Below are 15,109 nucleotides of genomic sequence, written 5' to 3'. Positions count from 1 at the left end.
CCCCGAAAGGTCACTACCCAAGGTTCAGATGAGCTAAGCTAATTTTCAGGCCGCACATACAAGCAGTCAATGTCTGTCCAGGGACCGTCGATCTTTAACCGCCTCCTAATGAATTGAACGAGTGTCTGTGCTATGTGATCCGACTGCATGTGATGAATGTGTGTTAGTCACTTATAGCACCGTCTCAGCCTTGGGTTAAAGATTGAAAGCACATGGCTGCTCCGATGCTCTGGCAACACTGGAATAACTCCATAAACATTCCGCTGAAGATTCCATCACAGACAGAGACAGACGGCCTTCCTCCAGACCTTTACATGCCATTTATATATACACCGCACACCGGCGAGGGATTTAAATTATCGCCATTTCAGATCTACCGTAAATCAAAAAGATGACTATCTAGTCAAAGCTTTCCTAAGCCATGCTAGCTGACATTATTAAGCATCTGTTAATATTACGGCTTAGCAAACACACAAACACTTACGAGATTAGTGGTTTGCGGCAGAGCACCAGGAAATCGTATAGGACGCACACACCAAACACCGTAATGCCTGTCTCTTTCACCAGCATGGCACAGGTGCCCAACAACAGACTGAGAGCCAGCGACAAGACAGACACCGTGGGGGGAAACTCATCAGCCATTCTGTTCGCTGACACACTCCTGAAAGAAAAAACAGAAGTGAAAGTCAGTACATTTATAGGAAGTTCCAAAGTTTAAGGTCATTGGATGTCCGTTTCCCACAAGTTGATACGATTTCTGCAACATACTTTGGTTAATATTCCTCTATCGTCATGTAAAACAACACCCTTATCAAAAACAGCTCTGTTCACAGTGAGTTGTTGCAGTGCATGCCTCTTTAAATGGTAATGAGCTACTGCTCAACCCCACCTCTCTCTTCCATTTTTTCTGTATTCAGTAATGCAATAACCATTAAAAAACAAAATTAATTCAGTCCTCAGTGGCTCTGATCTCAGGAGAAAAATTAAGATTATTATGCTCACTTTTACATCCAACTACATAACACCTGCATTGCTTACGAGACATTGGTGTCGCTACAGCTGCTCGAGAACAGAGAAAATAGCGGACAGCTTATAATTGGCTGAGGCTGAAATATGCAAATACTAGATAGTCAATCAGAAGTCTTGGGTGGGGCTTAAGCAGTGTGACATTCAGGAAATCAAAATGACTTGATCATTGAGATTGTTTAGGTTTTCTGAGGATTAAAAAAAAGTGAATGGATTTTTATCATTGTAGGGTGGTTGTGTTTACATGCTGCTAAGACACATTTATATGCAAACACCATTTAAAAGTGAGTTTTGCATTCAATGTCCTCTTTAAAGAAATGAATGCTTCTATTCAGTAAGGATGCATTAAATTGATTAAAAGTGAGCCTCTATTTCAATCAAATTCTGTTCCTTTCAACTTTATATTCATCAGACAATCCTGGTTTTATGGTTTTATTTTCAATTTATAAAGTTAATGGCAGATTAAAATTCTTTCAATTCTTACAATTCTTTCATTTATGGCTTTCGCCAGTTATCATAATAACTTAAAGAATATCAATAAATGAATCAAATCATGACCAAATTTTAGATCTTAATATGTATCGCAACTCAGGTTCATTGAATTATTTTGGTCAGATTTACATTTTTTTTTTTTCAATAATATGCTGTAAGTTATTAAAAAAAATGCAATCAATCACTTTTTTCTATTGTTTGGTTTGTCAGGCAATTTACACAAATGTGACCCTGGGCCACAAAACCAGTCATAATGGCCATTTTCTTTTAATTGAGATTTATACATAAGATACACATTTATATCATATATACACATAGATTCATACGTCAGCTTTTTATTGATGTATGGTTTGTTAGGATAGGACAATATTTGGCTGAAATACAACTATTTAAAAACTGAAATCTGAGGGTGAGGGAAAAGTTCTTAGCAAGGCATATTACTAATCAAAAGTTAACTTTTGATATATTTACAATAGGAAATTTACTAAATATCTTGATGGAACATTATCTTTACTTAATATACTAATGATTTTTGGCATAAAAGAAAATCGATAATTTTGACCCATACAGTGTATTGTTGTCTATTGCTACAAATATTCCCATGATACTTAAGACTGGTTTGGTGGTCCAGGGTCACAAATATTAATAAAAACATACAAGGTTTCACATTTACAGATGAAAGAACAGCATTTTAGATAAAAATGAATACATAATAAATTGTTTTGTTTTTACAATTACACATTATAATTGTCAGATGAAAAATACTTTGCTGTTACCTAATATAGGAGAGAAAAGCCAGGAGGAACAACACGCTGGCTAACACATCTGCTCTCCCAACGATCCCAGACACCTGTAACACAATTATGACAAATTTATAATCAGTAATAAAATGTAACAAAACAGTAAAAAGGCATCAGATACAATGAGCCATTAAATAATAAAACAATGCCAATATCACAAAACATAAAAATGTGTATAAATCACTAATTATTTCTAAAGAAGTTTGTTCAACGGCGGGATTCTGCATCTCTCTCACCTCCCCTGAGCCCATTGAGTTTTAACAAACCGCCTAAAGCGTGCAATGACTTTGGTGGGGGGTAATTGAGAATGAATGGCGGAGGATGCAATATGATTGAACATGACTGGTTATGCTCGTCTCTGATTGGTTCATGTGATAAATCCTGCCTCTTGTGTTTGTGCGCTATCTGCATTCGTGCATAAGTCTGAATGAACTATATAACGGCGTTAATGGGAAGACTAATTAAAAAAGTTAGTAAAAAAACTGACATATTTAACTATAACCACTTTGTTTGATTTGTGGGAGTTTTTAGTGAGCAATTAGCTTGGTGAAACTTACATTTCTGTGTCTGTGACCAATATTAACAGAGCTTTGATGACTGATAATCCAAAAAATTCAAAAGTTAGCTATTAAAAAGAATAGCTGAACATAAGCTCTCAAATAAAATATATTGTTTAAATTGTTACTGCCTTGAGTTATTATTTTGGAATAAATGTAAAATGCTTAACTTGATGAGATTCATACTTGGCTTTAATAAACAGAATAATAATTACACTGTTATTGTGAAAACATAATAGAGTTGTTTGATAAAAAAAAATATATGTATGTTATATATGTATGTTATGTATTAAAAACACATTTGAAACTGTGTGCATGCATATATACATATATACATATACACATACACACACACACACACACACACACACACACACACACATATATATATATATATATATATATATATGAAACTGTGTGCATGCATATATACATATATACATATATATATATACACATATATACACACACATATATATGCATGCAAACAGTTTTAAATGTGTTTTTAACCTAACAAATGTAGCATAAAATAGTCTTAAGGAAAAAAAATAAAAGTGTAATTTTGCTTGAAATTTCAGTGACACAGTCATTAAGCCTATCTCCCAAAACAGTCTGAGTGCTGACGCCTATTCCTGATGTCATCCTGCATTTTAATTATATTCACTTCTGTGGCATAAAGGGTGGTGCGAAAGTGCAAACCGTGTGAGGAAAAGGTGAAAACGTGTGTGTGTTTGCAGTGAAGGAGAGCCACAGCGCTTTCAATGATTGCTTCTTTGTGAGACAAATGGAGGAGAGTGAAATCAAATGAGGGGAGAGAAAGAGCGGAAAGGGGAAAACGAAAACGTGAGGGCAAGAGGGAGAGAGATTTATTTCCCCCGGTGCTGTCGGCTCCGTCCTTTTATCTTCCCATCCCCCTATAAATGTACATCATCCATAAAGTCCTCTCCAATCTGTTTTCTTGCACTTTTTCCTGCTTGTTTTCGCCAGAGGCACAAATGTTAAAATGATCCCACAGTTGACACACTCCACATCTGGAGGGTTTCTGAATCCCATCCCCCAGACGCAGAATTCCTTGGAATTATACACACACTTCTAGAAGACACACCCCGCAGCAACACACCATACATGCACCGCTGGTGAGGGACAGGGAGCATGTGTGCGTGTATGTGTGTGTGTATTTTTCACTACTCTGGAGACATCATCTTAAATGTAAACATATGAAGCCCTGCGGGCCTTAATACAACTCAGCGTCTGTGTGGTATTACAGTCCGGCTGCAGTGTTTATGGGCTGAATACAGATACAAATGTTGGGCCAGTGGACCTATCAGCAAATCTAGCGCCAGACTTTCACAGATGCTGTAATAAAGCACTGTTGCAGACAAAAATCACCCACTAAAAGCATGTATAAACACTGCCTCCGGTTCATGTCGGAATAATAGTATTTATGAGATAAGCACACATAAATGCAGCAACTAGGAAATACTGCAGTTCGCATTTAGTGTTTTTGATAAGATAAAGTGTGTAATTTCTGCACCACTAGCATCAACACTACAACATTACCATTTGCAGATATGTCTGTAATTGTATTAAATGCATTACACTATTGCCCACACAGTCTGAATGATCCTGTAATTACCCATCATTCCATTAAACTTTTATATTATTTGTCAGCTGTCCTCCTACACATTTCCCACTGTTTGGGTCAAACAACAGGCAATTACCAGCACTAACAAACTGTTATCTTGCCTCCAATATTGGAGTATTTAATCCTGGACAGCTGCAGAGAATAGCTACACAAATTATACAATAAAAGACCATGTTCCTAATCTATTGTGTTTTAAAAGAGAAGTTCACCTCTAGAATAAATTTCCTGATAATTTACTTATTCGTATTTCATCCAAGATGTTCTTCGGTCGCAAAGAATTGATGTTCTTTGAGAAAAACATTCCAGGATTTTTCTCCATATAGTGGACTTCAATGGGGATCAATGGGCTGAAGGTCTAAATTACAGTTTTATTGCATTTTCAAAGGGCTCTACACGATCCCAGCCGAGGTGTCTTACCTAGTGAAACGACTGGTCATTTTCCAAAACAAAATTACATTTATATACTTTTTAGCTTTATACTTAGCTAGAAAAACAGTCTTTTTCTAAAAGAAATTAAATTTATATACTTTTTAACCACAAATGCTCATTTGCACCAGCAAGTTTTTCATGAGGAAATCATTCCAGTATTTTTCTCCACATAGTGAACTTGCAGTTTCAATGCAGATTCAAATGGGCTCTACACGATCCCAGCCGAAGAATAAGTGTCTTATCTAGCGAAATGAGGTTTCTTTTTCTAAACAAAAAAAATAATTTTATATACTTTTTAACCACAAATGCTCATCTTGCACCAACAAGTTTTTCCTGAGGAAAACATTCCAGGATTTTTCTCCATATAGTGGACTTTAGTGGTGGGTTGAAGTCTAAATTGCAGTTTCAATGCAGCTTCAAAAGGCTCTACATAATGCCAGCCAAAGAATAAGGGTCTTAGCTAGAAAAACAATCAGTCTTTTTCTAAAAGTAATTAAATTTATATATTTTTTAACCACAAATGCTCATCTTGCACCAGCAAGTTTTTCTGAGGAAAACATTCCAGGATTTTTCTCCATATAGTGGACTTGTATTATATAGTGGACATATAGTGTGGGTTGAAGTCTAAATTGCAGTTTCAATGCAGCTTGAAATAACTCAACTCAATAAATCTTATCTTTAACCACAAATGCTCTTCTTTTTCTGAGTAAAACATTCCAGAAGTTTTCTCCATATAGTGAACTTCAGTGGGGATCAATGAGTTAAAGGTCTAAATTGCAGTTTTAATGCAGCTTCAAATGGGCTCTACATGATTCCAGCCAAGGAACAAGGGTCTTATCTAGTGAAACAATCAGTCATTTATAAAAAAAAAAAAAAAAAAAAAAACTTTTTAACCACAAATGCTCTTCTTGCACTAGCTTGACTTAACACAATACGTAATCATGTTGAAAAGGTCATACCTGACGAAGGCAGAAGCACCGACCCAGTGTTTAAGAAGCAAACATGCGAAAAAAGTCAAACGCCCTTTACAAAAAAAGGTAAAACAACGAAAAAATGGGATGGAGTTTCACCCTACCCCTCTTTTTTGCACCGAAGTATACAGATGAAGAACTAACAATGCGTGAATTTTCCAACGTGATTACATAATGCGTGAAGTCAAGCTAGTGCAAGATGAGCATTTGTGGTCAAAAAATATATACATTTGAATTTTTTTTTAAAAGAAAATGACTGATTGTTTCATTAGACAAGACCATTATTCCTTGGCTGGGATCGTGTAGAGCCCTTTGAATCTGCATTGAAACTGCAATTTGGACCTTCAACCTGTTGGCTCCCATTAAAGTCCACTATATGGAGAAAACTTCTGGAATGTTTTCCTCAGAAACCTTAATTTCTTTGCAACTGAAGAAAGAAAGACATTAACATCTAGAATGACATGGGGATGAGTTAATTATCAAGACATTTTCTGGAAGTGAACATGTCCTTGTGGATGCAATTGCAACTACTTGTTTCCCCATGCTAAGACTCGCGATTAAATTTGCATGCACACACATACAAATCTACGGGTTGATTGTATATCAAGCTGGGGATCTGAAACGCTGCAAGACCCACAGCTATACCTCATTTCAGCCAATTACCTAATTCAACAGGAATTCCTCAAGAACAGCTGCAGTTGGGCCCTGCCCTGCCAACGAAGGCTTCACACACACACACACACACACACACACACACACACACACACACACACACACACACACACACACACACACACACACAAACAGCATCCGACTGCTGTGAAATAAAATCTAGAAACTGTTTTCCACTCACACTGCAAATGCAAACCCTTAAGAGAAACCGATAGCATAGAGAAACATACACAAACATGCTTTATCGCACACGCACAGCTGAAAGCAGAGCAGGCGTTGGACACGAGCCGAAGTTCCTGTGAGATTTTAAATAAACAGATGAAGGTGCACGAGTGTGCTAGAAATGTTAAGATCAGGAAAATATGACTCATATACAGGGAAAGGACTGAAACTGTACGAATAGTATAGTAGGGATGTAACGATTCACTCAGCTCATGATTCGATACAATTCAGGATGAGATTTATGTGGAAGCTTGTTTCCGCCACTGAATAAAAAAAAAAAAAGATAACTGCAACATTTCATTTTTATACATTTAGAATTGCAATTATGAGTTTATATCTTGCAATTCTGAGAAAAAGGGAAAAATGTGAGTTTAAATCTTGTGACTCTTGACTTTATAACTCACAATTACAAGTTTATGTCACTCAATACTGAGAAAAAAGTCAGAATTGTGAGTATTTATCTTGAAATTCTGACTTTATAACTCACAAATATGAGTTTGTCACAATTTTGAGAACAAAGTGATAATTTTGAGTTTATATTTTGCGATTCTGACTTTAACAATTGTGAGTTTTTATCATGCAGTTCTGAGAAAAAAGTCAGAATTATGAGTTTAAATCTTGTAACTCTGTAACTTATATCTGACTTTATATTGTACGTTTATTTTATATTAAGTTAATTGTATTTTATCTTGCAATTCTGATTTTATAACTCACAAATATTTACATTTTAGTTTATATGTCAATTTTCAGAAAAAAAGTGGTAATTATGAGTTTATATCTTGCAATTCTGACTTTAACTAACAATTGGGAGTATATCACGCAGTTCTGAGAAAAAAGTCAGAATTGTGAGTTTATATCGCTGATATTTTTTAATCAGTGGCAGAAATAAACTTCCATAGATTTAAGACAAATTATAAATGCAAAGATGTCCTTTTATTATTTCTCAGACAAAATGCAGCAGATTTCTTTGTGAAATTGAAATATGTCAAATAACAACACTAAATAACAAATCTCAAACCAAATAAATAAATAATACAAATAAAATACATTTTCCAATCAGAGATGCATTTATATAAACCCCACCCCCAACTGCATCTCAAATGACTTGAATCATTGCATATTTGTATCAATTTTCATCTCAACCAGCTTGGGGTGCATCGTTACATCTCTAATAAATAGTAGTATCCACCTTATTTTTCCCGTTTTATGGGTCTGGCTTCTGGTCTCATTCACGTCCAGCTATTTTTAGCTGTATAAAACAGCTTGTTTTGCTGCTTGATATAATATGAACACACCGGTTTTTAGTGCAAACAGTTTTAGCGTTTACTGAACGTTGTTATTCTTCTCATTATTTCCCTACAGCGGCTAATAGGCTTACTTCCACATTGAAGAATAAGGTGGATAGAATACGAAAAGAAGTGCAACTAATGCAGTTTTTCAATTACAAGACAGTGTGACGACATGAGCAGTGACCAGCGGCGGGTGGCAGTGAAGGAGGAAGTGGGACAGATGGTCAGCAGGTTGCAGGCAGGCTTCAGTACAGTCTCCAGGGAGAGACAGAATGCCAGTGAACGGAGGCCTTTCATCCTCCATCAGGAGCCTGCTGATGCCCGTCAAGTGATGCTCCTCTCGACTAACAACTAGCCAACGGCCTGCAGGCAGTCCCTGCTGTGAGGACAAACCTTTGGTTGCAAGCTGAGCGATGCACACCTCTAGTACGAGCCGAGGGAGCTGATGTAACCTGATAACCTTATTGGATATCATTTATTATGATATCGACACCAAATAACTGCTATTTTGTTTCACGAGGGACAATGGAGCATGTGTGAGGAAATCTTGAGGGCAATTTTTTTTAATATAATAGATAGTGGAGAGTGAAAGCATAAAACACTCACTGTCAGACAATTCCACAGCTTAGAATTAGATTTTTTTTTGTTTTTTGCTTAAAGTGTTTTTTTTTTTTATGTTTTAAATGAGAAATAAAGCTTCTTTTGAACTGTAATAAAATTGTATAATGTTTTTATTATGTAAAATATCTGTTTTTATTTTAATATATTTTGAGATGTAATTTATTCCTGTGATGGCAAAGCTGAATTTTCTTCATTGTTGCATGATCTGTTATTCTAATATATTGATATTTTAAACTAGAAATCAATTTTAAATTGTAATGTTTCACAAATTATTACTCTATTTTTACTGTATCTAAAATTTTATAAATTAATTAAATTATATATTATTGACCACACTAGAAAAAAAGATTAAACTTACATAAACGTAACAATACTTAATAATAAGTTTAATAAACAGATCTCTTAAACTGAGTAAATGGTTGCAAATGTAATTGCAACTTTATATCTCACAATTTTGAGTAACAAAGTCAAAATTGCAATTCGAGATATAAACTCGCAATTTTGAGAAAATAATTTTTTCCCTGAAGAATTTAACTTTATAACTCGCAATAGTGAGTTTATAGCTCAAAAGTCAAAATTGTGTTTATTTCTCACAATTGAGTTTATATCCCACAATTAGGGCTGTCAAATGATTAATCGTGATTAATCACATCCAAAATAAAAGTTTGTTTTTATATAATATATGTGCGAGTACTGTGTAAATTTATTACGTATATAAAAATACACAAACTTGCATGTATATATTTGATGCTAAATGTTACTATAAAGAGTTTATATGTATATAGAATTAAATATAAATATATATAGACAACTATTATTATAATATATACATGTACGTGTATGTATTTATATATACATTATTAATATACTCAGTACTCACACATATATTATGTAAAAACAAGCTTTTATTTTGGATGTGATTAATCACGATTAATCATTTGACAGCCCTACCCACAATATGTCGCAATTCTGAGAAATTTATTTTTTCCCTCAGAACTGAATTTCATAACTCACAATACTGAGGAAAAAGTAAAAAATGTGAGATACAAACTTGCAATTCTGAGAAAAATAGTCACTTTATATTGCACAATTCTGATTTCATAACTCGCAATTGCGAGTTAATATCATGCAATGCTAAGAAAAGTTAGATATAAACTTGCAATTGTGTTATAAAGTCAGAATTGTGAGATATTCTGACTTTTTTCTTGAAAGTGCATGAAATAAACTTGAAATTGCGAGATACAAACTTGCAATTCTGAGAAAAAAAGTCCGAATTTTGAGTTTATTTCTCACAGTTGCTAGTTTATATCCCACAATAATGACTTTATATTTCGCAATTGCAAGTTAATATCATGCAATTCTGAAAAAAAAAAAGAATCGTGAGATATAAATTTGCAATTACCTTTTTTTTTTATTCAGTGGCAGAAACAGCTTTTATCATTTTCAGTATTTATTTAATAACACAAAATTTATCTAATTAAAACTCAAAAAATTTGATTTGTAATTAAGTATAAAGAACATTTATGATTATTTTAATTCACTTTATAACATTAATTATATTATTTTGTCCCGCATTATGCATACTTGTTTAAAGGAAGTGCACTTTTAAGGGAACAGAACATCCTGAGGTTTAAATTGTGATGAAACTAGTTTGAAAACTTGATTTATGTACCTTTAGAAAATGATGCTCATCTGTATTCTTTGATACATTATGCCATGGTGCCCATTCAGTTAATGCGAGTTTGGATCCGGCTTGTGACATTTTGCAATCCCATTATCCCCTCTTCGTCCATCACTTGTAAATTCTCATCTCTCGCTCTCCCTACTTTGAAAGTGGCAATAAATAAAAGGAAAAGAAAACTATGATAATTCTAAACACACACAGAGAGTTGAGTAAAGTGCCTCCTCTTTGTCTTTCTCTTATTTATCCAGAGACTAATTATATTTCTGCTTGATCAATCAAAACTCGGAGGACAGCACCTCCTCCAGCGGCCTGTGTGTGTGTGTGAGTGTGAATGTGAGTCTCATTAATGCTGGTGGGATGCAGCTGTTGATGTATGGTGTTTACACAGAGCTGATGATGGGAGTCTGGCTCGGTGGCATGGACTCACTCCAAACAAACCAGCAAACGCTTGACTGTTAACAAACTCTGCATCTCTGAAAAAGACGGCCTGTCGCTGTAAAACTCAAACACAGTCCACATCTCTATGAGGCCCAAAGAAACACCCTCAAATTATACGAAACATTAAAACACAGAAATCATGAATAATAAATTAAATATTTAAATATATTAATACATCAATTCTGAATATAATAAAGAAATAATTATAAAAGTAGTATGCACGCACATAGGATTTATATATTACATGTTATATAAAGTTTAAATATTATTTATAGCATTTATATTAATAGATAGATGTGAAAGAAATAATATTTAGATTGGAATTTTATATATATTTTAAATGTTACTATTAATTTTTCTTCAACAAAATGTGTAGAAAATGCATAAAAATAATTTTGAAAATTATTTTATATATGTGTGTATATTGACATATACATTAAATACAATAATGCAATCTACAATATAAATTACTTATATATTAAAAATATTATACACACATAGATATAGATAGATAAAATAATAAATAATAAAATAAAATAATGCCCAAATATGACATTTCTCTCATAATAAATAAATAAATAAACAAATAAATTATTTTTAATGTTTTTAAATGAAAAGTTTTCATCACAGTATATTATGTTATAATAAAACACAATATTAAAAACATTATGGAAACAGATAATAAATAGATAGATTTATAGGTAATAAATGAAAATTAAATGAATATAATAAAATGAAAATTTTCTTATAATATAATATAATATAATATAATAATATTTAAATATGAAAAATATTATGGCAATATTAAATATTATTTATAGAATTTGTATTGGTCAAATAGAATATTTCTTCACAATAAATGTTTTAAAATAATGCCTAAATATGGAAAATTTCTCATAATAAATAAATAAATAATTATTTTTAATGTTTTCAAAAGTTAAGTTTTCTTCACAGAATAATAATATAATTAATATAATATAATATAATATATAGAACATAATATTTATAACATTTATATCGATTTATACATAAAATAATGTATTCAAATTTCTCTGATAATTATTTTTTTTAATGTTTTTCACATTTTACATCAAAATATATATTCGATAATAAATAGATAATAAATTAGCCCACAAATGAAAATTCTCTTTTATTTCTCTTTCTATTAATATATATTATAATATAATATAAAATTAAATATAATAATATTTATATATTACAGATATTATGGAAATATTTAATATTATTTTAGCAGTTTTTTTGTTTTCAAATGTTAAGCTTTCTTTTTTCTTCACAGATGTTTTTTACATTCACATTTCACATAGCAATATATAATCGATAATAAATTCGCCCACAAATGAAAATTCTCTTTTATATGCATTATTTATATAATATAATATAATATAATATAATATAATATAATATAATATAATATAATATAATATAATATAATATAATATAATATAATATAATATAATAAAATAAAATATAATATAATATAATGAAATATAATATAATATATCATTAAATATAATCAAATGTATATATTACAGATATTATGGAAATATTTAATATTATTTAAAGCATTTTTATTGGCCAAAAGATTTAATTGTTTCTTCACAAAAAATACTTTTAATTATTTAATTATTATTATTATTATTATTTTTTTTTTTTTATTAACTCTTACACTGCTATTTTTGTTATTAGCATTGCACAGCCCTTGCCAAACAGCAAAATACCATATCAGGGCTTAAAATCAATGCCAGTCGAACTAAGTATAAATGCAGCATGTAGTGCATGTAGACTCACAGCTTCAGTGTGAATGGGGTGAACAGAGAAAAGCAGTGCGGTGAGGAAAGAGAAGTTGCTGTCTTCAAACACACACTGTTCGCAGATGTGCATGAGCAGCGCTGTCACCACGCAGTGCAGAAACACGTTCACCAGGTGGAAGTAGAATGGAGTCATGCCGCCCAGCAAAATGTTTAACCTGCAGCGAAAGTGAAAAAGACAGAGATAGTCACGTTAAAAAGACATGAACACATCCTAACCAGGTCAATCTCCGTTTTTCCTAACCAAAAACATCTTGAGTTTTGCCAGATCGTTGTATATGCAGCATCAGATATGTTCTGATCAAATTCGATTGTGTTCAGTCGTGCAGCATTTTTATGTTGGACAGAGTAATTACTTTAGAGAGGTGCAGTTTCACTGTAAAACGTCGATTTCAGGTCTTTCTCAGCATGGCTAAACAAAAAGACCTGACGGGCAGAAAAAACAACTGATGTTCAGTAAACACATTTGCTTGACCTTGCAATGCGGCAGGCAGCACAGGAAGCCCTTAAAGTAAATGAGAGCGAGAGAACGAAAGAGATGAGAGAAGGGAACAATTAGCCTAAAGCAATGCAACATTAATGAGGGTCCATGGTCACCTTGACTTGCTGGAGAGATTGCATTAAAATTTAGCAAGAGCACCGGAGGCAGAACATGCCATGGATTATGATGAACATAAACTCATTTCACAATACACCGAGATGTAATATCACCTCCATCTGATATAAAATTCTCTGGTTTTTAATGGTTGTATAGTGGAAAAGAAAAGATAATATATCTATATTACATTGTTTTGTGCTGGGTGATGGGTTCTTTGTGGTTGCAAAAGTGTGAATAATATATACAAATTTAAATTGTATGAATGTTATCATATTAAATCATTTATGTATATGTATATATATATATATATATATTTTTTTTTATGCATACTTTTTTGTTTTCTAGAGTATTTATTTTATATAATATACATTTTTAGATTTTAATTAATATAAATGTTAAATAAATTTTATATATATATTTTTTTCTTCTAGAGTATTTTTTTTAATAATATATATGTTTATATTTTAATTAATATAAATTTATAATAAATTATATGTATATATTTATTTATTATTGATATATATTTTATGTTTGTATTCTCGAGTAATTGTTGTATATGTATTATTTTTATTCTTTGAGAAAGTTTTTTTTTCTTCTAGAGTATTTTTTATATAATATATATGTTCATATTTTAATTAATATAAATGTATAATAAATTATATATATATATTCATATTTTAATTAATATAAATGTATAATAAATTATATATATATATATATATATATATATATATATATATATATTATGGATTACTTTCATTATTAAAATTTGATGGTAATTGGATTTTAGTAAGTGGCATTAATATTAATGTAGTTTATATTTGGGTATAAAGTTAATAAAATAAGTACATAAATAACAGCATGAGGGATAAAATTTATAAAATTAGTAAACAATAACATTAAGTCTAGCATAAATCAACATACATTGCTAAAAAAGCATATATATTCATAGACATTATGGATTATTTTTTTTATATATTATTTATATTGATTTATTTTAATCAATATATACCAGCATGCACACACACACACACACACACACACACACACACACACACACAATTTTGAGAGTTTTGCTCTATATATTTTTTTATTGTTATATTTTAATTTAAATATTCCAGTATTTGTATTTTAATGAATTTTTTGCTGTTTTCTTTTTTAGCAATGCATATTGATTTATGCTAGACTTAATGTTATTGTTTACTAATTTTATCAAGTTTTCTTTTTCAAGTTTATAAATTCTTTTAATTTAGTTTGTCTTCACATCAAAATGAAAAAGGCACGTAAATGAAAATCCATCCATAATATTTCTACCTTATGTCGCTCAAACCCCTCATGCTGTTATTTATTTACTTATTTTATTTACTTTATACCCAAGTATAAACTACATTAATATTAATGCCACTTACTAAAATCCAATTACCATCAAATTTTAATAATAAGAAGATACTTAGCTTGTTTTACTCTAATTAAAGTTGATTTGAGTGTCTTGCGAAAAGAACAAGAGTTTGTCAGTATAAATGCCAGACCACAGTACTTGGATGGCGTACTTTGTTATGCAAGCATAAAAAGCTGTCCATGAAGGTTGTACATGAGTCACTGAATACACCTGTCACTTAATATTTAGCTCCGAGCTTGACGTTCAACGCACAGGGTCGCGAAACAAGCCGGAGTTACGAGAGGAAATGGAACGAGAGCGAAAAGGGTGACACTTAATGAAATGATGGAGGGAAAACGATAATGACAATGAAACAGTTTGTACATCTGCAGGCCATAACAAGCTTGTGTTTGTTTAACCGCCACTGATTAATGTGAAATCGAGACGGGAGTGTGTGC

The 15,109-nt window shown here is 31.8% G+C and overlaps 1 protein-coding gene across 1 annotated transcript in view; it reads right to left on the bottom strand.

The window, feature by feature from the left end:
• tmtc1 (transmembrane O-mannosyltransferase targeting cadherins 1) overlaps positions 1–15,109 on the bottom strand; it is a 57,827-nt gene that overhangs the window by 36,424 nt on the left and 6,294 nt on the right. The window contains exons 2-4 of the mRNA XM_073838626.1: positions 12,656–12,833; positions 2,295–2,368; positions 485–661 (exon numbers count right to left, since the gene is read on the bottom strand). Of these exons, the coding sequence (XP_073694727.1) occupies positions 485–661; positions 2,295–2,368; positions 12,656–12,833 (429 nt within the window). The remainder of the gene's footprint in view (positions 1–484; positions 662–2,294; positions 2,369–12,655; positions 12,834–15,109) is intronic.

This window comes from Garra rufa, chromosome 4 (genome assembly GCF_049309525.1).
Source record: "Garra rufa chromosome 4, GarRuf1.0, whole genome shotgun sequence".
Classification (NCBI taxonomy): Eukaryota; Metazoa; Chordata; class Actinopteri; order Cypriniformes; family Cyprinidae; genus Garra; species Garra rufa.
Note: the sequence above shows the minus strand (reverse complement) of the source record. Positions and strands in the feature narration are given on the sequence as shown.